We start from the raw sequence: 25,380 nt of genomic DNA, 5'->3' as shown, positions 1-25,380 counted from the left end.
GGGTCTCAGGCCTGTACTTCCATACCAGGCCCTGCTTTTTTTTATTTAGTTTTAGATCCTAGTAATGTATATAAAATGAAATGAAATTTCTGTTCCTAGCGGCACTGTCTGTAAGGACGGAATAGGTACTACAATCGTCAATCAGGGTGAGAGATGAAATATTCTTCATTCACATGATATGAAACAATAGGCCACACTGATAGCTGGTGGACAACCTCTGCATAGGTGAATCATACCAATTTAATCTTGGGTCAGAGAAGCCAGGCTCTGCGCTGTACGATTTCATCTCTGTGGAGTCCTGAAGTTAGCAGACTTCCATTTCTGTTAGAAGTCCAGGTAAGGGCCACCTATGTGGGAGAAGCTCTGCAGGGATTCGGCCTCCTGGATGTGGACTGGCTCTACCGGAGTCCTCTTGGTGATAACTAATTATTACACTGTGCTAGCAGGGTTTGTTGTACACCTACTATATTTTAATTTGAAGTTCTTCGAGTTTTATTTAAAATTACCAGACTTTTCCTAGGCAGAGGTCGCACAGCCTTGCAGACAGGGCTGCAGCCGGGAGAGCGAGAAACTCTGCATGTCAGATCTGTGCCTGAGCCAGGCCTTACACAGCTGGGACAAGCAACACTGGTGCGTGTTGGTGTGGAGTGGGGGTGGGGGGATGGAGGAGAAACTATGGGCTGTGTCACAGAAGGGACAGCTCCACTGGGGTCGCAGGACAGCCGGAGGACCTCAGCTTAGTCAACTTAGAGTCCTTAGTGAGAAGTGAGAATTCCCAAAAGAAAATTGTGTTAAGGTCTTATGCATGTGCGCACCGGCTTTACCGGAGAAGCACCGTTTCCACCCAGGGACCGAACTGGGGACAGAGAGAGAGAAAATAGTGTCCCTAGCCGCCTGAGTATCTGCTTGGCCAGATAAGGAAGACATGGAGGGTGTGGCAGTGGCGACCAGCCCGGACTGGGGCTGAAGAACCTTTCCCAGTAGGCAGATTCATCAGTCAACACTCTGCCTTCTGGGTAAAGTGCACCTAGGCTGGGGGAGAGCAACCAGAACGCAGTAGTTCCACAGTTGAAAATGAGGCTGCTCATCTGCGCCCTTCTATGCGTGGGGACCCTAGGTGAGTGTGCTGAGAGCCAGGCAGGGGGCCGGCCCTCCCGATCCTCTGGGGAGGGGACCAGGTGTCATTTGCTGACCAGACACTTCAGGGATCAAATGTTGTGGTTGGATAGCCCTAGGAAGAGTAATCACTTTGGACTGGAATTCACCTGCCACGCAGTCCCCCGGCTGTCCTTTGCCCTCACTGAGGCAGTCATCGTGGATTGTCGCTGACTCTTTTGCTTGGTTTTGGGACCCTTTTCCTGCCACATCCTCCTTAATACCAGGGAGGTGCCTAGTCTTTTTGTAACTTGTTATGTCGCGTTTGGTTGATATCCCTGGGAGGCCTGCCCTTTTCTGAAGGAAAATGGAGACAGTAGTTGGTGACAGGGGATGTGAAGAGGGACTCAGCGGAGAGGAGGGAGGGGAAATTGCAGCAATATATGAGAGATAGGAGAGGAAAAAAAAAAGCCGAACAAACAAAAAAAAACCCACAACTTGTTCCACTGCTTCTGTAGGTAAAGGGGCTGATGTCGTGATTGACGACATATGACCTCCAGGACCAAATGGTAGAAGGAGGAAATCCACTCCTGAAAACTGTCCTCTGACCCCCATGTGGCTTCCACAGAATGTTAACTTTTTTTTAAAAAGTTATGTTTACCCAACAAACACACAGTTGCTGGAGAAATGAGCTAACACAGCCAGAGGCAGGCAGAGTTCTACGCTCACAAATACAAGAAGCCCTTTCTTGGGTAGGGAGAACAGACTCCTTCCTCCAGGGAGGAACTCATGCACTGTGAAGAGCTCTTCCTGTCTCAGCCATGGTTGGATCTTCCTCCCTTTAGCTTTGTCTGGTCTGAGACCGTGGTAAATAATACCTAGGGTGGGCATCTTCCTTGGGCAGGTAGGCAGGGTAGCCGGAGCCCAGCGATGGTACACAGTATATGCCTGCCTCTTCTGCCCAGCAGTGCCATCTGTAGCCAACCCAGAGGGTCATTCTCTCAGAATGCAGCTGCCTGGTCTCTTTCAGAATTCCCCTGAACTGAGACAGTCGTCTGCTAAATAGCGTTCCGCCACCATTGCCAGCAATGTCAGACACCGACCAGAAGTTCATTTTCCCAACAGGCTTCATGTTTACTTATCGGAGACTAAAGGCCCCTCCCTCCGGGCTTCGTTTCTTCACGACCTTTCTCCAGGCTACCAGACCAGGCCGGAGTCTGGAACCTGCGTTCCTCAAAACTCAGTGTTCCAGTCCAACAAGAATACCTGTGGTGTCAAATGACAAAAAAACAAAACAAAACCCCAAACCACCACTACCAACAACAAAAAACCCCAGCCAAAGCAGCTTAAATAGGAAACACATAACCGAGGGACACATATCCTAAAAACTTGCAAAAGTCAAGAGCCAAGCCAACGGTTTCTTCTGGGGTCCAGGAACTTTCTCCATTCAGTGAGTGACTGGAGGCCAGCAGCAGCCTTTCTCTTCCCCCTGAAAAGGTCACAGCCGTGCTCAGACCTCTTCCTGTGTCTGTCAGGAGGCCAGTGGGGGCATGCTATTGATGACCTTGTTGATGTTCTCAGACTCCACCCACCCTTAGCTTGTCTGTACACGTTCTCTTTTTAAAATATATCTATTTGCCAAGCCAGGACAGTGATGACAGGGCAGTGATGCGCAGACAGGGAATGAATTCACCAAAGACAGAAGGAAGCAGTGGTAGAGAATTAGCTACACTGTGGCACAACCAATAGGCAGTAGAAACAGTTTAAACAGAAGCTTTGTAAGAAACTGGGGAGGGGTGCATGTGTGCTTGCTTGAGTGTGTGTGTGTGTGTGTGTGTCTGTGTGTGTCTGTGTGTGTCTGTGTGTTTCTATGTAGGCAGTCCTCCAGCAATGGTGGCAGTTGAGGCTTATGGTTATCAACAGGTTGGCCTTGAGGTTAGGATGATCTTGCTGTGACTTAGAAATGGCTCAGTAGAACCTACCAGTCCTAACGTGACATCCATCTATCATTTTTAGCTAGGGCATGTTATGATGAAGTCTTTGTCATAGAACAGTAGTCCCGTTCACAGGCAGTAGTGACTTGCTCTGAGCCCAGCCTGCTTTGAGGCCAAAGTCGCTTTGTTCTGAGACTTGAAGTGGCTCAGCAGTGTTCCCCCAGATTATTGACACATTGTTTACATACGATAAACTACACTCATTTAAAGGATATATACAGTTCGGCTAACGTGACCCCCTCCATAATCGAGATAAAGAACATTTCTAACTTTTTCAAATTGCCCCTCCTCCTTTCTCGGCCATCCCCACCTCACCCCTGCAAACACCCTGCCTCCTAGGCTCACACATCTGTAGTGTAAGCACACATCCCTGTGGGTTTGGCTTCTCTGTGTTTTCCATTTATTTCTTTATTGTGTGAAGGTCTCTGTCTGTGTGTATGTGCTCTACAGGAGAAGATTTTTGGAGTTGGTTTTCTCCTTACAACTTATGGGTTCTGGGGTCAAACTCAGGTCATCAGGTTTGGCAACAAGCACCCTTACCCACTGCCATCTCCACGGCCTGGACTACTGATTTCTCCTTCTTTTTTTCCCTCTTCCTCTTCCCCTTCTTCTTTTCCTCTTCTTCTTCTTCCATCTCCTTCTCCTCCTCTTCCTGTCTCTCCTCCTTCTCACCACGCCCCCCCCCCGCATTAGCTTGTAATTATTAAGCAAGAAGTGGAATTAAATAAGTTATTAATTTGGATGCAAGTGTGCAATACTCAAACCAAAGTGAACCTGGAATTTCTGGGGGGAAAAATTGTCAGTAACACAAGTAGCCACTCCCTCCTTCCCACCAACAATACAGAGTCCTGTTGGAGGAAAGAATTGGGCTTTGAGTTGGGAGAGCAGGTAGGGCTGTTGGTTACGCTTGGATTTTAGAATGATTTCTATGGCTCTCAGAATCAAGACTCCATAATGAGTGCAGGTAAGGGCCACAACCTTGAAGTCTTGAGCAGGGATTCCAGTAGATCTACATGTGCACCGCCATGTGAGGATTCTGGCTTGGACCCCATTGGAAGCAGGGGAGATCACAGGTAAGGGCAGTTTCCGTACGTAGACAATAAACAGGCATCACTGGCCTCGCATAGGTATTTGAATGGCCCATTCCTTGAAACCTTCTCAATTGCCGTAGACAGTGGGGATAAAGCCCTCAATGATGGAGGGGCTGTAATGGTTCCCAGGGGGTCTACTTCACAGAACTGGGAGTTCTCTCTCTCTCCCTGCTTCCCTCCCTCCCTTCCCCTCTCCTTCCCCACTGCCCTCTCCCCATTTATGTGTGCTACATTCATACATGCCTATTCAATCACGCGTGGGTGTCCTCGTGTGCACACACACTGTACTTGTGTGAGTTTGTGTGAAGGCTGGAAATTGACATTGGGTCCATTTTAGCGGCTGAAACAGGGTCTCTCACTGAGCCAGAAGCTCATCAACTCTGCTAGTCTAGCTAAACAAGATCCGGGTCTCTGCCTCCTGAGTCACTGAGCCACCTCCACAGTCCCAGCGGCTTCTGTCACTTGGCAGTTGTTTGGAGATTTACCCAGGTGGCATACACCACATTCACTCTCTCAATGGCCAAGCCCTGTTCCACTGCGCTGAAGGCTTCACCATCCTTTGATTCCCTAGCCACTTACTGAGCAGGGCAGGTTGTCTCTAGTGAGAGACACTTTTTTTTTTTTGAGACAGGGTTTCTCTGTATAGCCCTGTATAGCCCTGTTTAGCCCTGTATAGCCCTGTATAGCCCTGTATAGCCCTGTATAACCCTGTATAGCCCTGTATAACCCTGTATAGCCCTGTATAGCCCTGGCTGTCCTGGAACTCACTCTGTAGACAAGGCTGGCCTCAAACTCAGAAATCTGCTTGTCTCTGCCTCCCGAGTGCTGGGATTAAAGGCGTGCGCCACCACGCCCGTCTAGTGAGAGGCTTCTGTGAATAACTGTCATGCACAGTAGTGGGCCCATCTTTGAGAGGATACGTGGTTTTGTTTCTTTTGTATAAATGTCTAAAATTATTGGGTCCTATTAGTAACTATATGTTGAGGGTTTTTGTTTGTTTCTTTCACTTGCTGTGTTTGAGGTTCATTCAGGACTTAAAGCATGATGGTACCTATCTACTCTCCCTTTAATGCACACTTGATGGGTTTTTTAATGTTTATTTATTTACTTTAATGTGCATGAATGATCTGTCTTCACACACACAAACCCAGAAGAGGGAATTAGATCCCATATAGATGGTTGTGAGCCACCATGTGGTTGCTGGGAATTGAACTCGGGACTTCTGGAAGAGCAGTTAGCATTTTTAACCTTTAGCCCCAAATGTTTTTCTTTTAGTTATTGAAAAAAATAGTTTTGCTGTGAATATCTGTGTATTTGTTTGAGTTCCTGTTGTCAATTTTTAAATATATATTTAGGAGTGAAAATGCTGTGTCATATGGCTAATTCTGTGGTTATCTTTTGGGGGATGTTTGTTTGTTTGTTTGTTTGGGTTTTGGTTTTTCGAGACAGGGTTTCTCTGTGTAGTCCTCGCTGTCCTGGAACTCACTCTGTAGGCCAGGATGGCCTCGAAGTCAGAAATTCGCCTGCCTCTGCCTCCCAAGTGCTGGGATTAAAAGCTTGCGCCACCAAACCTGACTTGGGGGATTTTAATATATCTGGAGAGAGTCAGAAAAAAGGGTCCTGAGAATTCCCTCAAGGAACGCAGCTAATTCAGTGTGTGGATGACACACAGTTGGCTCTATTTTTTAGTATTAAGATATTTTTAATTACATACATAGTGTGTGTGTGTGGGGGGGGATGTTGTGCATATGATTGAGGTATCCACAACAAAGGCCAGAAGATAATGCCCAATCCCTCAGTGCTGGAGTTACAGGAGGTTGTAAGCTGTGACTCAGGGGCTGGGAACTGAACTTGGGTTCTCCAGAAGAGTTGAATGTCCTGTGGGTCCCTGACACCTCTTGTGTCTCTCCCCTAGGGCTGTGCCTGGCTCTTCCTGAGAAGACCATACGATGGTGCGTTGTGTCAGATCATGAGGCCACTAAGTGTTCCAGTTTCCGTGACAATATGAAGAAAGTCCTTCCTGCAGGTGGCCCAGCTGTTACCTGTGTGAGGAAAACCTCTCACCCTGAGTGCATCCGGGACATCTCGGTAAGTCACTGCTGCCTGAAAGAAAGCTGAAGAAAGGTTGTCCTTTTCCTGTATTTTACAGAGCAGGGGAGAACACAGCTGTTCACTGCTCGTCTGTCGGAAAAGTCATAATCTTAATCGAACAACTAATACAGGGTTCAAACTTAGCAATGTAGCCATGACACAGCAAAACCTAAAACTGCATCAAGAGAATCTATAAAGATTCAAAAGTACTGGGCTTAGCAGTTTAGAGCCCTGGCTGTTATCCTGGAGGACCAGGGCTCAATTCCCAGAACCCATACTGCAGCTCAAAACTGTCTGTAACTCCAGTTCCAGAGGATCTGTCACCCTCTTACAGGCAAAACACCAATGCATATGAAATAAAAATTTTAAAAATTAAAAAAGAAGACTCAAAATGAAACAAGAAACTTTCTCTATGCAGACCAGGCTTGCCCAGAACTCAAAGTGTCCCTGTTCCTCTGTCCCAGGCACTGGGACTCAAGGTGTAGACCACCATACCTGGTGGAGTTTTAATATTAAGTACAAAAGGCTGGGTTGTTGTTGTTGTTGTTGTTCTTTTAACAAGGCTGGTCTCGAACTATATGCCTGCCTTTGCTTCCTGAGTGCAGGGATTAAAGGTGTGTACCACCACTGCCCAGCTAAAGTTGTTTTTTTTTCCCTTAACATGAAATTTGCCTTTGTTTATGTGCATACATGTGTGTGCATGTGTATGAGTGTGTATGAGAGAAACAGAGACAGAGATAGAGACAGAGGCAGACAAGTGGGAGAGTAAACAGAGATGGATTTATAGCTATAAATATAAATTATGTTTGCTAGTTGTCCTTATGCAGTTGCAGAGCAGGTTAAGCTGTCTAAGACTTGCCTTTTTCATCTGATGATGGACCCTGAAGGGGAAGGACTCAGGAAGGGAGGATGTGCGAAGTGGAGAAAAGCCACCATGAACTGGAGCCTCAGAGAGGGCTGGAGCTCATGTCAAGTCCATTCATGTTGCTCCAAATCTTCTTCCGTCCTTCTGTCTTTCTTTTATGTACGTATATATTTTTATTTTATGAGGTCCTGAATTCAATTCCCAGCAACCACATGGTGGCTCACAATTATCTGTAGTGGGGATCCAATGCCCTCTTCTGCTGTGTCTGAAGACAGTGACAGTGTACCCACATACATGAAATAAATAAATAAATCTTTTTTAAAAATAATGGATATTGACAACTTAGAAAAAAAAAGAATGAGAGGAAGGAGGTCTGAGCTATGGAAGAGTCTGTGACATCAGAGTCCCAGGAAAGACACTAGTAGAGTCTTCACCAGGGGTGATGAGTCTCATTCATGTCTGGTCCCTTGTCTTTCAGGCCAATAAAGTAGATGCTGTGACTGTTGATGGAGCTTTGGTGGCTGAAGCTGACCTGCCTCACCACAGCCTGAAACCTATCATGGCAGAATACTATGGATCAAAAGATGGTGTGTTCTCCCAGCATCACTGGTGTGGCGTGATGGCCACCATGGTTGGGGGGGGGGGACTTTGCCAAGAGTGGCGGTTACTTTTGTTGTTGCTGTGACAAACTGCCTAACAAAAGAAACCTCAGGAAGGGAAGGTTTATCTTGGCTCACAGTTTTAAAGGATACAGTCCACCACTGTGGGAAGGGCAATGCCAAGGAGCGCGAGGCAGCTGGTCACATTGCATCTGTAGTCAGGAAGCAAGGAAAAAGCGAGGGGGACTGATGCTCGGTCCACTCTCTTCTCATTTCTATCCATCCCAGGAATGGTGCTACCCACATTCAAGGGGTGACTCTTCCCTTCTCAGTGAAACCTCTTTGAAAACCCTTAAAGACACTCAGAGGTGTGTCTCCTACATGATTGCAAATCTAGCCAAGACAATGGTGAAAGGGAAGCATCATGCCAACGTTACAGGGTATCAAGTCTCTGGAGCTCTTCCGATTGGCAGTGTTGTTCACTGACCCGCAGGGTTTGGGACATTTCTCCACAGGAAGCTGTAGCTTTTATGAATCCTGATGGACAGACATATCCTTGGTTCTATAGTCTGTGGGACAGTTAACATCCCCAGAGGAACGTTATCTAGAGCCTATCACATACCTCTAGGGTTGTGACAATAACAGACCATTTCTGAGGATCCACAAGGCTCTTCTTTTTGTTGCTTCCTGTAGGCCTTATATGGCACAGGTGGTATGAAAAGAAGCTCTGGGGGAGTGAATGAGGGGAGATTCACCTATCAGCGTGTGAAAGCACAGCCCAGCTCAGTCTGGTAGCCCACGGACACTCTCCGTCTTTCTTCTCACAACTTTACTATGTGACTGAGCTGTAAGCAGAGAACCACAGAAGGAAGAGAAGTCCACATAGAGAAAGCAACAGTGCAATGACTGGGACTAAAGCTTGGGGGTCCCTGGAACCCCCACGAGTCCTGAAATGAAGCATTGGAGGCTTTGCAGACTTACAATGACTGGCAGAAACTAAATATTATAAGCCCAAATGCTTTCAGTACAGCTGGTCTGACTAATAGCCTATCCGCAGTGCTGCGGATGAGTGTTTGTCCCCGTGGTGATCCCACGGCTAACTACACACACCATGGTTTAACATCTCTGTCCAGCTTCAGAGGAGGGGCACAGCATGCATTCCAAAGACCAAACTGAAAGTTCAAAGGATGCTACTGTCATCTGCATTGACCATAAAGTAAAAGCCTCACAAGTCTAGCTTGTAAGTCAGAGAGCATCTGTAATATTAATTTATTGCCTTGAAAGGATCAGTTCTCTCTTCCTGCCAGATAAAGGCATTTTTGCATTCCCCACCCCCCACCCCCACCCCCGCACTTCTTGCTAAGGGGTGGTGCTGGGCCCAGGATCCTCTGATGGTCCGCATTGAGAATGCCCTGGAAGGTTGGTTGTAATGACACACTTCATTTTGCCTTCTCTTTCTCTCTGCTCCTCTACAGATCCACAAACCCATTATTATGTTGTGGCCATGGCAAAGAAGGGAACAGGCTTCCAACTGAACCAGCTCCGGGGCAAGAAGTCCTGCCATACCGGCCTGGGCTGGTCTGCTGGGTGGTACGTTCCCCTCAGCACCCTGCTTCCTTCTGGCTCTCGGGAAACAGGTGAGACACCTGGGGCTGGGTGCCCCCAAGTGGGGCTGCTGCACTGGATGGTATAAATGGATTATGTTGGGGTTCCACAATGGGTCAGTCATTTGTCTTGCTGCTGTGAAACATACCCAACAAAAGCACCTTCAGGAAGGAAGGGCTCGAAGTCTGAGGGAACAGTCCATCTCAGTGGGGAACTCACGATAGCAGGAGCTCTCTCTCTCTCTCTCTCTCTCTCTCTCTCTCTCTCTCTCTCTCTCATTTAACCCAGGACCCAATTCCATCAGTGGGGACACACCCATGTTCAGGGTAGCTCTTCCCTCATTAGTTAAACTTTTCTGGAAACATCTTCATAGACACACACCCAGATATGTGTTTCCATGGTGATTCCAAACCCAGTGATAATGCATGTTAACCATCGCTCAGTCCCTGACGAACATGTCATGCTTTATGTTCTCCAAGATGGGAGTAAGAGTATGCACCAGCATCACATAGCTGGCAGAGTCGTCTCTCAATAGAGGTGCTTCTCTTTTGCTGGACCGTCAGTCTCTTCTTCCCAGGGAATTGCAGCAGTTTGTCTTGGCAAGAGTAGCCTTGAAAGTCCCCAAGGAAGGTCATCTCCCTCCAAGCCTCCCAGGAAGGGTCTCTGGGGACTCCCAGAAACTTCACCAGCCCCTCGGGTTTCCACGTATTCATTCTAGGGCTTGGGGCATGGGCAAGGACAGTGGGACTGGTCGATGCTAGAACATCTCTGGATACCCCAGGCTTCTCGAGCATTTAGAATGAGCCACAGTAAGCCCAGATCTGTTCAACCCTTGAAGATGACTACCAGATCCTACACTCTGCAAAAGTGGTACTCTTTCTGAGCTGTCAACCTCTGCAGTATTCATGGATATTTTTGGGTTTTTTTGTTTGTTTGTTTGTTTGTTCGTTTTAAAGATTTGCGTATTTTTATGTCTATGAGTACACTGTGTCTGCATGTACATGTGCATGCCAGAAGAGGTCATCAGATCCTATTACAGATGGTTGTGAGCCTCCATGTGGTTGCTGGGAACTGAATGCAGGACCTCTGGAAGAGCAGGCAGTGAGTGCCCTTAACCACTAAGCCACCTCTCTAGCCCCCAGTACTTGTGTTTTAACAGAGAGGGACAGGTGACTCTGTGGGTCTGCTGGAGTCTGGTGAAGTGGAACAGCCTTGCCTCGGCTCTCGCTGGGTGTTGACCTTTCTATAGATCTTCACTTGCCTTGGTGGCAGATACCGTGGACATCTCCCTGGGCAGCTAGGCTTTTGGCTTGCTCCTCTCCTGACTCACCAGCAGCATCTACCAAATACCCCGATGCCCCACCACCAAAGGGATCCCAGGAGGCATCATAGTCTCTGTGCACAGAAGGGATGAGGTGGGTGAGCTTCATGCAGGGAGACAAGGCTACTGGGTGGTGGATGATCTGCATGGGGGTCTTCAGTGTTCTGCCTGGCCCTGTAAGGGGTTGGTGAATTAACAGAGTCACATCTTGTCTTCACGTGGGTCAGCAGTTCCCACACCCTGCAGCAGACAAGCCGGCAAGCATTTTCATGGGCTTGAGCCCTGGGCTCACCTAAGTGTGATTCTCAAACACACAGGACCCTGGGCCATGCATCCATTCATTCTGATGTGGGCACTGCCGGCTACCTAAGGCAGGCTCCCTGCACATCCTTTCCCTTCTTAGAAGCAGGCCTGGGAGATGTCCACAGACTTGGGCTCTCCCACAGGGCACTTCCCCACAAACATGCGTAATCTGGAGCCTTGAGCCAGCTCACACCCTGTGGCCCTGTCTCTGTGTTGAGCAGCAGCAGCCACGTTCTTCTCCAGCAGCTGTGTGCCCTGTGCGGATGGAAAGATGTTCCCCAGCCTGTGCCAACTGTGTGCGGGGAAGGGGACAGACAAGTGTGCCTGCTCCTCCCGGGAACCATACTTTGGCTCCTGGGGAGCCTTAAAGTAAGTGAAACCTTTGCTCTGGAACAAGGGGGTCTATTAGCAACTTTTCTCTCTCTCTCTCTCTCTCTCTCTCTCTCTCTCTCTCTCTCTCTCTCTCTTTTAAAGTACTTATTTATTAAATTATTTTAATTTATTATCAAATTATTAATATAATAAAAATTACTAAAAGTTAACAAATTATTAAAAAGAATTTATATTTTGTAAGTTATATACATACTTTACATAAATAATCAAACTACGTGTATTTGTGGTTGTCTGCAAGTATGTCTGCGTGAGGCTGTTGAATCCCTGCAACTGGAGTTACAGACAGTTGTGGGCTGCCATGCGAATGCTCAGAATTGACCCCAGGACCTCTGGAAGACTGCTGAGTCATCTCTCCAGTCTCTTAGTTACTTTTCTTCTTTCTGTGACTAAATGCCTGACAAGAAGCGACTTGTGAGAGTTTATTTCAGCTCACTGTTTGGGAGGATACCATCCATCATGATGGGAAAGGTGTGATGGCAGGAGCAGGAGCTAGCAGGTTACCAGGAGTGGGGGATGCTGGCGCTTAGTGGCAGCAGGAGCTAACTGGTTACCAGGAGTGGGTGGGGGATGCTGCCGCTCAGTGGAGCAGGAGCTAGCTGGTTACCAGGAGTGGGTGGGGGATGCTGGCGCTCAGTGGCAGCAGGAGCTAACTGGTTACCAGGAGTGGGTGGGGGATGCTGGTCTCAGCTCACTTTCTCCTTTTTATTTGATGTCAAGCTCTAGCCCATAGAGCAACACCACCCACATTCAAGGTGTGTCTTCCCACCTTAATTAACCTAGAAACGCCCTCGAAGATAGGGCCTGTGCTTGTCTCCTATGTTATCTGATCCAGTCTAGTAGACAACCAATATCAGCCATCGCAGAGAGACGAAGGCACAGGGTAGAACAGGACATACACCTGGCATCTAGATGGCATGACCATCAGGGTGCAGAGTCCCTCCCGTGGCCTACCCCTGTTTCTAACCATGCTGAGGTTTATCTTCTTTGTGGGAGACCTTACTGTCTCCCCAAAGCTGGGGCCATGACATCCCCCATGATAACAGAAGTGCCAAGGGGTCAGACTTATCTCATTTCTGGAGACCGAGGTCTGTAGACACAGGCCTCAGGAGCCTCCCAGCTAACCACCTTTGGCATTTTACCTGTGTTTTTCCATTCTCTGTAGAAGGTGACTCAAACCAAAGCAGGGTTTTGAGGTTATCTGGCAGGTTTTTGTTTGGTTGGTTTGTTGTTGTTGTTGTTTTTGTTATTGTTTTTTGAGACAGGGCTTCTTTGTGTAACAGTCCTGGCTGTCCTGTAACTCCCTTTATGGACTAGGCTGGCCTCAAGCTCACAAAGACCCCCCTGCCTTTGCCTCTCAAGTGTTGGAATCAAAGTCGTGTTGTTGTTGCTGTTCAAACACTGCATTCAGAGGCTTGGGGAAGGGTTATTTTCTGTCTGCTATTTTCTGCAGGGCAGATCATAGAGGTCTCCCTGTCACTGAGAGCATCTGATGCCTTTATTTTTTCTTTCCATAATTTATTTATTTTTATTCACTTTACATCCCAATCATAGCCCCCATCCTGTCCTCCCAGTTCCACCCTTACAAACCCCTCACCCAATTACCCCTCCCTTTATCCTCAAAGGAGGGGAAGGGAAGCCCCACCCTAGAATATCTAGTCCTAACAGGACTAAGCATATCCTCTCCCACCGAGGCTCAACTCTAGGTAGGGGGAAGGGGATCCAATGGCAGGCGACAGAGTCAGAGACAGCCCCTGCTTCATTCGTTAAAGGACCCACATGAAGCCCAAGTTGCACATCTCCTACAAATATGTGAGTGTCCTAGGTCCAGCCTCTGCATACTCTTCAGTCTCTGTGAGCCTCCAGGGGCCCAGGTTAGTTGACTTTGTAGGTCTTCTTGTGGTGCCATCTATATTCCAGTCTTCCACAAGACTCCCCAAACTCCATCTGATGTTTGGCTGTGGGTCTGTCAATCTGCCTCCCTCCGTCCACTGCCGGATGAAGCCTCTCAGAGGACAGTTTTGTTAAGCATAGCAGAGTATATCATTAATCGTGTCAGGGGTTGGCTCTCTCCCATGGATGGGTCTCAGGTTGGACTATTCCTTCTGTCTCTGCTCCATCTTTATCTCTGCACATCCTGTAGGCAGGACAAATTTGAGGTTGAAGGTTTTGTGGGTAGATTGATTTATTACTGGTCATGGTGGCTCACACCAGTAGGTTTTGTCTGATGACTTGTAAGTAGCCAAAACCAAACCAGTTGCTTGGAACTGCTCCCTAGGAGGAATGTGAGGGTCCTGTCTGCTTCATCACCCCTCTCTGGAGCTGTCTGCCATGATGGTTTCCAGGCTCCTGCCTGCTTCAGGTCTTGGCATGGCTGTAAGGTTCAAAGGCCCCAGATAAGGCCATTGCCTCTCTGAAGGCAGATGGGCGCCACCACTTCTACCATAGCCTTCCTAGATTGTAAGGGACATTGTGCAAGAGGCAGATGAACCGTGTTCCCAGGCAGAGGGCCTGACCTTGGCTGTCCTGTTTGCAGATGTCTGCAGGATGGCACGGCGGATGTGAGCTTCGTGAAGCACCTGACAGTGTTTGGTAAGTGCTGGATGAAGAGCAAAGTGGGCCCCAGCCTGGCCAAAGGCTCTGGCTCTTGTCTCCAAAGGGATTTTTTGTTTGCTTATTTGTTTTTGCTTTTAACTTCTAGAGACTTTTGATATTGAGAGGCTAATGCCATTGAAGAGATTTTATGAAAGCATTTCCACCATTTCTACATTGCTTAGGGCCCCACTTATTCTTCTTAGCACACACCTGTCTCTTAGTGACTACCCCCATTTCAGGGCCCTGCACCCATCCCTTTCTTGCTGCCTTAGCCAACCTGCTGACGCCTCTATAAATCTAGGGAACATGAATTTTGGATGGTTATTTGCAATTTACCAACAAATGAAAGAAGTTTCTTTTGCCCCACATTAAACCAAGAGCCTTGTATATACCAGGTAAAGGCTTTACCCTGATTACCCCCCTTCCCATTGAAAAAGTTAAAATCAAAAGTAACATGGCAAACCTTTCCACCATCCATTTTGGACAATTTAGCTCAAATAAGCAAAGCAACGTTTTCAGACAAGTTAAGATTACATGTTCTGGGATTGTGAGGTGTGTATGTATGTATGTGACCATGCCTTTAGTCCCAGCACTCGGGAGGCAGAGGCAGGCGGATTTCTGAGTTCGAGGCCAGCCTGGTCTACAAAGTGAGTGCCAGGACAGCCAGGGCTACACAGAGAAACCCTGTCTCGAAAAAACCAAAACAAAAAAAACAAAAAAAAACAAAACAAAAAAAAAAACAACTGTTGTGATAATAAAAAGAGAAAGAGTTATAAGAATGTGTTCTGGCAGGGTGTGAGGAAAGGGGGTCCCCCGGCAGACCCATGCAGAGGCATCCCTTCCCCCTGAGGGACCAGACACACACCAGTGTAGTATAGAATAGGGTTCATTCAGGTCAGGGGGAGGGGAGTTAAGAGGGTAGCAGAGGCAGAGAAAGGCAGAGAGGAGAGAGTAGAGACGTAGAGGCCAGCCATGACCATGTGGAGAGGGGGCGGGGGAAGGGAATGGGGAGAGAGGGGGCAAGAGGCAAGAGAGAGACAAACATGTAAGAGAGAGAGGAGGGACCAAGCAGCCCCTTTTATAGGGCCAGGTCTACCTGGCTGCTGCCAGGAACTGTTGGGGTGAAGTTTAGACAGAATACCAACAACAACTGTATCTGTGTGTACATATTTGTATATGTGTCTTTCTCTCTCTGTGTATGTGTGTATGTGTATTTGTATATGTGTCTCTCTCTGTGTGTGAGTGTGTGTATGTATGTGTGAACGTGTGTGAACACATGTCTGTGTGTGTATGTGTGTATGTGTATATGACTGTGTCTGTGTGTGTATGTATCTGTGTGTATGTTTTTTTGTGTGTATGTGTGTCTGTGTATGTGTGTGTTTATGTATGTCTATGTATGTGTGTGTATGTAGCTGTGTATGTGTTTGTGTGTCTGTGTATGTGTTTATGTCTGTATGTGTGTCTGTGTGTGTATGTATCTACGTGTGTATGTATGTGTGTGTCTGTGTATGTGTGTGTATGTATGTCTATGTATGTGTGTGTTTGTGTTATTCTATGTATGTGTGTGTTTATGTGTGTATGTGTTTATGTGTGACTGTGCTGGGATTAAAGGCGTGTGCCACCACTGCCCAGCTAAGGCTGCAACTTTAAGATGAGGGTGTCAACAGTGTTTGCTCCTTCTGAGGACATGAGGAAGAATCTCCCGTCCTGTTCTCCTGGCTGGGTGGCCATCTCTGGTTTTCCTTGGTTTGCACATAAATATCGTCACTGTCTGACTTCACACTGATGTCATGCTTGCATGGCAGTCTCCCTGTGTGCATGTCTCTGGCTCAGTTTCCTCTCCCACAAGAACACCGATTGTATTGAATTAGAAGCCCACTGTATTCCACTATGTCATGTCTCCCTGTATGCATGTCTCTGGCTCAGTTTCCTCTCCCACAAGAACACCGATTGTATTGAATTAGGAGCCCACTGTATTCCACTATGTCATATCTTAATGGCACACACTTGTAAAGACTACTTCAAAGTAAGGTCACACTTGGGGACGCTGTGGATTATGACTTCAACCTATGAATAGGACAGGGTCCACAACACCCAAATCAACATAGTAGCAACCAAGGAACCTGTGCTTCACACCTGCAGAGTCCCCTGACTGGGACCCCATTATCCTTTCTTACCCTCGGCTCTCTCAGCACTTTCCCCAAGCAGGCCCTGTCTTGGGGAGAACTTGGCTCTGTCTTGGGGAGAACTTGACTGCGTTCATGAGGGACATGAATTGCCCCAGCATGGCAGCATATCTGAGACCTTGACAAGTTACCTTAACTCTCTGCCTCTGTTTCTTCGTGTCTATGATGTGATCATTCTATCCTCCTTTAGCTTGGGGGATTGAGGGTAAAGAGGCCTGGGCAGCAGTGAGTCTTGTATACAGCTGTGTGGGTCATCACTGCTAAGCGTGTGTTTGCAGCCACCGTTTGTATATTCAGATCCACAGGGATGTAGGCAGCTGGAGGGGGCCAGGGTCAGGCATGGTACCCAACCCTGTGGGAGTCACAGTGGGACTGTAAGCCTGTCATTCCCCTGGTGAGCCCCCCACCCCCTGCTCTCTCATCTGTGGAAAGTGTGTTTAGAAAGGATTCTAGCTCTGTCCCCTTCAGGCCACTTGCTCTGTGGTGGTGGGGAGAGGTCAGCACAGCTCCATGCTCAGCCTGCTCACCCGAACTTTCCTTCCTCAGAGGTCATGCCAACAAAGGCCGACAGGGACCAGTACGAGCTGCTCTGCAGGGACAACACCCGCAGGCCAGTGGAGGAATATGAACAGTGCTACCTGGCCCGGGTCCCTTCTCATGTTGTGGTGGCTCGAAGTGTGGATGGCAAGGAGGACTCCATCCAAGAGCTTCTCAGAGTGGCCCAGGTACCCCGTTCCCATATCCTTTCCTCAGCCCTCAGCTCCCGGCTTCAGCGTGTGTGGTGTGTATGGGTTTCCTCCATCTGACCACACTAACATTAGCCATCTTTGTGCATTCAGGATACAATGGGCGATGCCTTCACCAACAATCTACCTGCTATGTGTTTATTCCAGACAGTAGAAGCCATTAGGACCATGTGACCTACATCACCAACCCAGGGCTAAGCACTTCCTGTCTCATTTCTGTTCTCTTTTTCATTTTCTAAGGAGTCCCACCCTCTTCAACAAAGCGCTTCCCTTGTGACCCCCTACCCTGGCCTGTGACTCTCCTGGTGGAGGAACAGGAACATGATCTCTGTATTGGTGGAAATCTCTCCCAGCCAGCCTCTGGACCCTATCTGTGCCAGCACTGTGTTCAGGCTCAGGGATGAACTAGTTGTCCTTGAAGCACCCAGGCACAAGGAGAGTGTGCATGCATTAGCACCATAAGGAATTGCACCACCTTGAGAACACGGGCCGTGTACTCCGTGCTTTCACAGAGGAACTGATTGGAAGGGCATTCTGGGATAAATCCTGAGGCCTGGGGATAAGCAGTGTGTGTGTGTGTGTGTGTGTGTGTGTGTGTATGTGTGTGTCCAAAAGAGGGGTGAAGGATTATTAGAAAACTCAGCAGGTGGCTGATTTTATGCAGAGCCACTGCAAGAGGAAACTACAGTCATTTGAATTTTTTTTTTTTTTTTTTTTTGCTATTGTTATTGTTGTTGTGCTTAGGTTTTTGTGGAGACAGGTCTCATGTAGCCTAGACTGGCCTTGACTATGCTAAGTAGCCAAAGGTGGACTTGCACACTCCTTATCCTCCTTCCCTACGCTCCTAAGTACTGGGAATACAGACATATGTTGCCATACCTAGCAAACGCAGTCCTTTGAAAGAGCACTTGGACAGGTACCATGAAAAGATGAAATCAGGAACAACTGTGGGCCAAGCAATGGAGACACAGGCAATGGAGACACAGGCAATGGGCATTTGGGGTATTTTGGAAGCCTGAAAGGAAAAGAGACTGTTTAATAACTGGTCCTTAGCAACAAGCCTGAGGTAAAGAGAAGGTCTAGGACGCCTACCCTGCATCCCTGCTGGCAACTTCAGGGAACGTCTAGCATCACCAGGGCAACCAGTCAGGGAGGAAAAAGCCATCACTCATGTGAACACACAGCAAGAGCCCTACTAGAGCCGGGCAGCAGCCTGGCACATGACCAACTCAGACCCCCTTTCTACAGGTCGGGAGTCAGCTTACTGCAGTTTGCCTGAGTTTATACAGCACAGGCTAGATGGGATTTGAGTGAAACTGTCCTTAAAAGAACTTGTTAGAAGCCCTGGAACTGTCTTTGTGCGTGGCTATCTCCCTTTATCTGTGTGTAAGGGGTTATTTAAAAAGCTTTAGTGGATGTCTGTGATTGTAAGAAAATCCCAAGCCCGACAGATAGATACATATTCAGATGGATAGCTTGCCAGTTAGATGTGTAAATAAATAATAGATAGGGAGATAGACACTCCTTGATTCAGTGAGCTGTACTCTAGTACACCTATCACTGTGCTTAAAAAAAAAAGTCAAATCAAACTATTGTAAGTCAGCAATCTGTGCATTCAAATGTATGATAAAGATTAATGTATAAATTAAGTACAATAAGGGATTATCAATAATAACAAAATACATCCATATACTACAATTAAAGTTATTTAAAATTTGATGCCTCTGTCTGGAATTTTTCCCCTTAGTATTTTCAGAATGCTGTTAACTGTTGGAAACTGAAATCACAGAAAGAAACTGTGGATAATAATTAGTGTTATTATTAATTATTATTATTATTATTATTTATCTAATTTATTTCAAGGCTCACATCTGGGCACAACTTGTAGGTGTATTTGTTTTATTTATTTTATTTGGGTTCTTTTACCTCTACCTCCCTTCCAACCCTTATTCCTTCCAACAGCCCAACACCAGGGAGTAGAGAAAGAAGGTTAGAGAGGAGAGAACGCATAGGTTTCTCGTTAGACTACTTTCTGCTGACTGGGGGTGTTGGGTTCCTTGGAGGTGGTGGGGGAGTCTGATCTTCATAGTGAGGATATCTTCAACTTCTTCTTGTCTCTTTACTCTTTGTGTATGACCACTTGACTAACCCCAACAACAGCAACCAGGAGCAGCATGGAAAGGCTGCAGCTGCTGCCTTCTCTCTTCTGCTCCTGCTCCTCTTCCTCCTCCTCCTCTTCTTCTGAATCCCTCCTGGCCTCTCTTGGGGCTGCATTTCTCCCTCTCCAGAGTCCTCAGAATTAAAACTATCTGCAGCCCTGCAGCCAGCATAATTACGTCCCTGCCAGAGCACCCATGAGGCAGGCGGTCAGCTGCTTTGAATAATCTGAAGCAGCCCCATATCCCACACCCGGGATTAAAACAACAACATGTCTACATAACATAAGTGAGATTTTAAAGAAACTAAATTTCTCACTACAGACAGGGATGGCCGCATGGCTTCCCACCCCCCTCCCTTACCTAGTTTGGTTTCGTTTTGTCTTTACTTTCACCTCCGTGTCAACAATGCTCTTCCGTTCCTTTTCCTGCCTCTGGACAGGAACATTTTGGAAAAGACAAGTCATCACCCTTTCAGCTCTTTGGCTCCCCTCACGGGGAGGACCTGCTATTTACTGATGCTGCTCATGGGCTCCTAAGGGTCCCTCGAAAGATGGACATCAGTCTGTACCTGGGATATGAGTTTCTTTCTGCCATTCGGAACCTTAAAAGAGGTATGTCAGACTCAGGAGGGACCTGCCAAGCTTCAGCCACCGGGTGTGGCAGAGGCCTTGGATTGAGATTTTGCTGGTGGCTGCAAGTTTCACCTAACCTTAATGGCCAGAAAAGCCCACAAGTGCTATTCGATACACTGGGCTAACGAGCAGATGTTCTGATAAGTCAGGAGAAAGGGCTATGCCACGCTATTTAAGGATGAGAACATTATATTGGTGGAAGTGGTGGTGCTGGGCTTGAACTCAGAGCCTTACAGATGTTATGCAGGGGCTTGATTACTGGGGTATTCTGGTCCCCAGATAAAGGATTTGAAAACCTTTCTATTATAGAGATTTTTTTAAAGGTTTTGTTTAAGTATATGAGTACACACCAGAAGAGGGCCTCAGATCCCACTGCAGATGGTTGTGAGCCACCATGTGGTTTCTGGGAATTGAACTCAGGACCTCTGGAAGAGCAGCCAGTGCTCTTAACCACTGAGCCATCTCTCCAGCTCCCTACCATAGACAATTTAAAGCCACGGTGGTTCCAGGTTCTTGTGTTAACTGAGTCTACTCTCCCAGTGGTGGGTTTGCTCAACAGAGAGGACAATTCATTCTCAACTGACCAGGAAACACATCCATGATCACAGTCAGGAGCAGAGCTAGAACAGGCATTGCGGAGGCTTTGAGTGCAGCACTACCCTCACACCCCCAACTCCTGCTTCCACTGGCCTCTGCTGCCTGCCCCTCCTTCGCTTCTCTGTTTTCAACCCCCAGCACCCCCAACCCCCCAATTTAGTCAAACAATAGTCACCGAGCATCTACAAAAGAAAGAGCAGTGCCAGTGTTAGATGTTAGATGGGAACTGACACAGCAGGTGAGCCACAGCGATGAGACCATCCAAGCAGAGCACATGACTGCCATGGGCTGCTCCCTGGATGGAAGTTCTGGAAGGGAGAGCTAAGAAGCTTCCCTGGGGAGGTGATATCAGGAGGGAAGGGAAAACTCCACCTCAGCTGCTTTATGAAGGCCTTGGTCTCCACTTCTCCTAGACAATGACTGATGGCAAGGAATGAGTCGCACCTGCTCTTTGCCATCAGTGATGCCCAGCAGGGCAGTCATCTGGGGTTTTCTTTGGGTCCTTGGATCATCTCTCTGCATCCTAGGTCTGGAAGACTCCCAGAGGGTGAAGTGGTGTGCAGTGGGCCAGCAGGAGAGGGCCAAATGTGACCAGTGGAGTGCTGTGAGCGGTGGTGCTTTGGCGTGTGCCACGGAGGAGACCCCTGAGGACTGCATCGCTGCCACCATGGTAGGAAACCCTGCTCCTTCATCTGGGCTACATTTCATATAACTATTTTATCTCTGGGATCATATTTATAACTATAAGAATACATTAGTTGCTCTATTTAGAATCTTGATTAAAATATCAAGTTAATTATGAATGCCTTTCTTAATGGTTATTCATTATTTTGTTAGTTAATTATTTATTGCAAACGTTTCTTGCACCACAGTTATGAATGTGGTGCTGATGGGATTTAGGTGATGGATTTGATTCCATTGGTTGAAAGAAAACATTTTCCCGTGAGACAGATTAAATATAGTACCTGAATCTGGCCATGGGGGTTCTGAATTTACTGACAATGGTCATAAAGAAAGTGTGCTCTGGGCATGTCCAGAGGGTCCTCTAGGAGGACACAGGGATGTCCAGAGAGCATGGCTTGAATTGGGCATGTTTCTAGCTGACAGGCCAGAGGCAGGTCTTGTTTTCTAAATTCCGTATTTCCACCAGTTCTGCTGTCTGGTTAAATAAGGACCCATGACAGAATGTTCATGAGATGAAGACTCTGAGGGTCAGAGGAATGAGAGCCACACAGTTTACGACTGACTTCTTTCTTAACTTCAGAAGGGAGAAGCGGACGCCATGAGCCTGGATGGAGGGTTTGCCTACGTCGCAGGCCACTGCGGCCTGGTACCTGTCCTGGGAGAGAACTACCGTGAGTGGGGGGCTTCTCTTCGTTTCTCCCTGGGCCATGGGCACAGAAAGGTGAAGAAGTAATGTCATTTTCTGATAAGATGAGGATGACTATTTTCGCAGCTTAGGGCTCTTTGAAGTAGAATCTCGGACTCCCCAGTCAGAAGCAGATAAGCTACAGATGTGGGTGTTAGGCATGTTTCCATAGGTCTTAGGATCAAGCAGCCAAAGTGAGGGCAACAAGTGTCTGTCTCTCCAGTATCTTTGCCCCTGCTGGGACAGTTACCAGCAAGGAGAGTTCAACGTCATACCTCCTGTTTTAGCTAGAATGATACTGGAGGGCATGTGGTGGGTAAAGCCACCACAATGCTTGCCAACTAGCCCTTGGGTTAGACTTGCTGCTAGCTCCTGGGTCTCAGCAGCCATGACAAGCTAGGCTCAGCCACTCCCTCGGATAACAATTAAAGAGGAGAGAGAGAGAGAGAGAAAGAAAGAGAAAGAGAGAGATCTTATCTACCATAGCCACATAAGGAAGTGGACCCATTAGGGCTGCGACCCCTAAGTCCATCTTCAGGGTTCTGATATGAAGGTTCAGGTTTAAATAAGAGGGTAAGAGACATGCATGGATAATCAATCCTGGTCATGATGTGGTCTCCCACATCATGGATCCATCATGCTATTTGGCTTTAGTCTCACCTACAAGGTGGACTGACAAGGTGGTTTGACAGGGTGGTAGAACTGTATGAAACCTCTCCCTGGGAGATAAGATCTTCCTCAGAGACTTGCAGTGATTCTTGAGTCTTTCCCTTCTCCAGCATGAGATTCCTGAAGGCATTTCAGTGTTCCAATAGTCTGAGAGCCAAAGTGAGGGCAACAGGTATCTGTCTCTACAGTATCTTTGGCCCCTGCTAGAACAGTTACAGGCAGAGAGAGTTTAACATCATATCTCTTATTCTGGCTAGAATGATACTGGAGGGCATGCAGTGGGTAGTGCTTGCCAAACAGCCCCTGGCTTAGACTTGTTGTAGCTCAGAGAAGATGTCAGATACAGACAGCTGCTTCAAAAGCATCTCTGCCAAGATGTGCAGCGATCTCTCTTCTGCTCCCCTTCTATGGGCATCTTATTGTACTTTGGATCTGTTTAAGTGTTGAGATTCTGGGGTAGAACCTGATGTTATAGTAGCAAAGACTAAGGGAGAAACTAAATGGGCTGCAGAACCTTTGACTGGTGATAACCAGCGATGGATTGCTAAGCCAACATTTCTCATTTTATTCCATCTCAGCTGAGGTCGAGAGCTTACAGCTTGGGTAGAATAACTTGTGTGAGAGTTTAACATGGACCTTCAGTGTTTCTATTTTTCTTTTTAGTGTCTACCCACAGCAGTGGGAGGCTGGGGTCTAAGTGTGTGAATGCACCTTTGGAAGGTGAGTGAGTCAGCTTTTTGAACTTTGGGGCAGAACCTTATCCTTGGGAAGAAGGCAAAGGAAGCCTTAAAAATGACCAAAATCAGGGCTGGAGAAATGGCTTAGCAGTGAAGTATGATGATCACTCTCAAAGATGACCCAGATTTGATGTCCAGTACCCACATCAGGCGGCTCACAAATACCTGTAACTCCAGTTTCCTCTTCCTAAAGCAGCCATAATAATTGATGTCTGCAGGGCACTTGACAATTGAAAGGACTCCTGTGAACTCTGAGGCTCCTGTCTGTTCTCCTCAGCAACCTGGTAGAATGAGCATTATTGCTCCACTGGGAAAACTGAGGCTCAGGGACTGGGTGTCTTCCCAGGGGGAAACAGCCAGGGGTGGCTGCAGTTGAGTTTGAGAAGAGTTGAGATGAGCAGACCCCCAAGTCCTCCTGACACAGCACGGTGTTTCTGTCATGTGTCCATTCTTGCACAAAGGTCAGCATAGGGGCAGAAGCCATCTGGGAGCAGGTTAGGCCTTGTGAGAGAAGGAGATTCCCAGGGGCTGCTGAGGAGGAAGAAGAAAATGAGAATCACCCTGTGGTTAGCTGGAACTTGATAACAGGGGAATTGACCTGGTCCTTAGAGCAAACACCTTCAGGAGATAAGTCTCCTGCCCAACATCTCTCCATGGCTGATGTTTATATTTCCCCTGAAGGATCCAGCCTTGAAATCAGGTGGAATGTGGCCTTGGGTATGCTCCCTGGACCATCAGCATCATTTGGGAATCCATTGGAAATGAGATTTCTTGACTTCTCTCTAATTCTACCCAGTCAAATACTTCTGGCAGAGGCCAGAAGACTGCTTTGTTGGATTTAATGACAGAGCCCCAAGATGAACACCAGATGCTTACTTCGGCTCAGCAGAGATCTGATGAGTTGAAGGTTTGGCTCAGTACAGCACACGCAGCCTCAGGTGGGCTTTGCCCCTGTTGAGCACCAGGCCACAGAGGTCCCCATGCTTTTATGTCCCTGCTCAACTACAGCAGCCCACCCTAATCTCCCTGTGATAGGAGCCTGAAGCTCCCCACTCTCTACATTCATGGCTAAGAAATCTTCTCTGAATAGCGTCCTCATACTCAAAACTGAGAGCTGGCTTCCATCAGCTGTGTATTCCAGTCTGATCATTTATGGTCAGAAACAACATGTCTGTTTCAAGAAAAGTTGAAATATCCAGGAGCTGCAGTCACATGCAAATGTAGGTCAGCAAGGATGTTGAGAAGACAATTCAGACACATGGTGGCTGTCATCGAGAAGGTTCAGTCTGAGTATGGGTGGAGAGGACTCTGTATTTAACCAACTGTACCAGCTATTTTCCTTGTTGCAATAGCAAAAGCATCCTAATGGAGGAAGGGTTTGTTTTAGTTACAGTTGTAGGGGAGACAATCCCTCAGTGGTGAAAGCGTGGCAGAAGCTGGTCTTGTTGCATCAGCAGTCAGAAAGCAGAGAGAAATGAGTGTCAGGGCTCGGCTAGCTTTCTCCTTTTATGGAGCCCAGGGAATGGCACCTGCTTTCTCGCCTCAGTTAACCCAATCAAGACCAACTCTCCCTGACATGCCCAGAGCTCTATCTCCAAGGTGCTTCTAAGTCATATCAAGTCAACAGTCAACATAAACAATCAGACCAAATCTGTCTCTTATCTTTCTATATGTCTCTACTATCTCTTTTTTCTCTCCTGTATATCTCTCCACCTCTGTCTCTCCCATCTCTGTTCCCCTCTTTCTTTTCTGTCTCTGCATCTTTTATTTCTGTCTTTCTCACACAAAGTCAAAGATAGATGATAGCATTTAATGAAATAAGTGTAAAAATCTTAGACCTGAAGACAGTATTAGTATTTAATAATAATAATTTTATTATTATCATCATCAGTAGTAGATAGTGTAGCTACTTGTATTACAGAGTCCAGTCAGTGGAAATTGCTTTTCCACAAGCGAATCTAGAATTATCTCTGCCACTAGCACCACTGTTGGGAACCTACAGATTCATCTACTCTCCCCACTCAAAGCAGGATGCTGGGAACACAACAGATCCCCCCACCCCCCCATGATGAGTTTTAGCCATCACTGTACTAGTGAGAAGTGTAGGTACATGTAGAGGCACCCAAGGTCATCTAAGATAGCTAGTGAGACAAGTCTTCCCCTGCCATGCTGAGCCCCAGTTTTCCCACATTTGAACACGGAGGGCAGGGTGTGTGCGTGTAATGGAGGTGGGGGTGACGGCATTTCCTAATTCTGAAGATTTATAACTTTATCTGTCTAACCTAACCAATTCCACTCTTCAGCTCTAACTTACTAACGAGCACGACTCAGTAGTG

General features: G+C 47.3%; 1 protein-coding gene across 1 annotated transcript in view; it reads left to right on the top strand.

Annotated features, from left to right (window-relative positions):
* Positions 1 to 979: 979 nt before the first annotated feature.
* LOC110301200 (inhibitor of carbonic anhydrase) overlaps positions 980 to 25,380 on the top strand; it is a 37,673-nt gene continuing 13,272 nt past the window's right edge. The window contains exons 1-11 of the mRNA XM_021171527.2: positions 980 to 1,117; positions 6,096 to 6,268; positions 7,615 to 7,723; positions 9,211 to 9,372; positions 11,186 to 11,333; positions 13,891 to 13,946; positions 16,682 to 16,860; positions 19,480 to 19,651; positions 20,797 to 20,939; positions 21,534 to 21,624; positions 22,971 to 23,027. Of these exons, the coding sequence (XP_021027186.1) occupies positions 1,075 to 1,117; positions 6,096 to 6,268; positions 7,615 to 7,723; positions 9,211 to 9,372; positions 11,186 to 11,333; positions 13,891 to 13,946; positions 16,682 to 16,860; positions 19,480 to 19,651; positions 20,797 to 20,939; positions 21,534 to 21,624; positions 22,971 to 23,027 (1,333 nt within the window). The 5' untranslated portion in view covers positions 980 to 1,074. The remainder of the gene's footprint in view (positions 1,118 to 6,095; positions 6,269 to 7,614; positions 7,724 to 9,210; positions 9,373 to 11,185; positions 11,334 to 13,890; positions 13,947 to 16,681; positions 16,861 to 19,479; positions 19,652 to 20,796; positions 20,940 to 21,533; positions 21,625 to 22,970; positions 23,028 to 25,380) is intronic.

This window comes from Mus caroli, chromosome 9, assembly GCF_900094665.2.
Source record: "Mus caroli chromosome 9, CAROLI_EIJ_v1.1, whole genome shotgun sequence".
Lineage (NCBI taxonomy): Eukaryota > Metazoa > Chordata > Mammalia > Rodentia > Muridae > Mus > Mus caroli.
The sequence above is the reverse complement of the archived record's forward strand: the minus strand, read 5'-3'. Positions and strand labels throughout refer to the sequence as shown.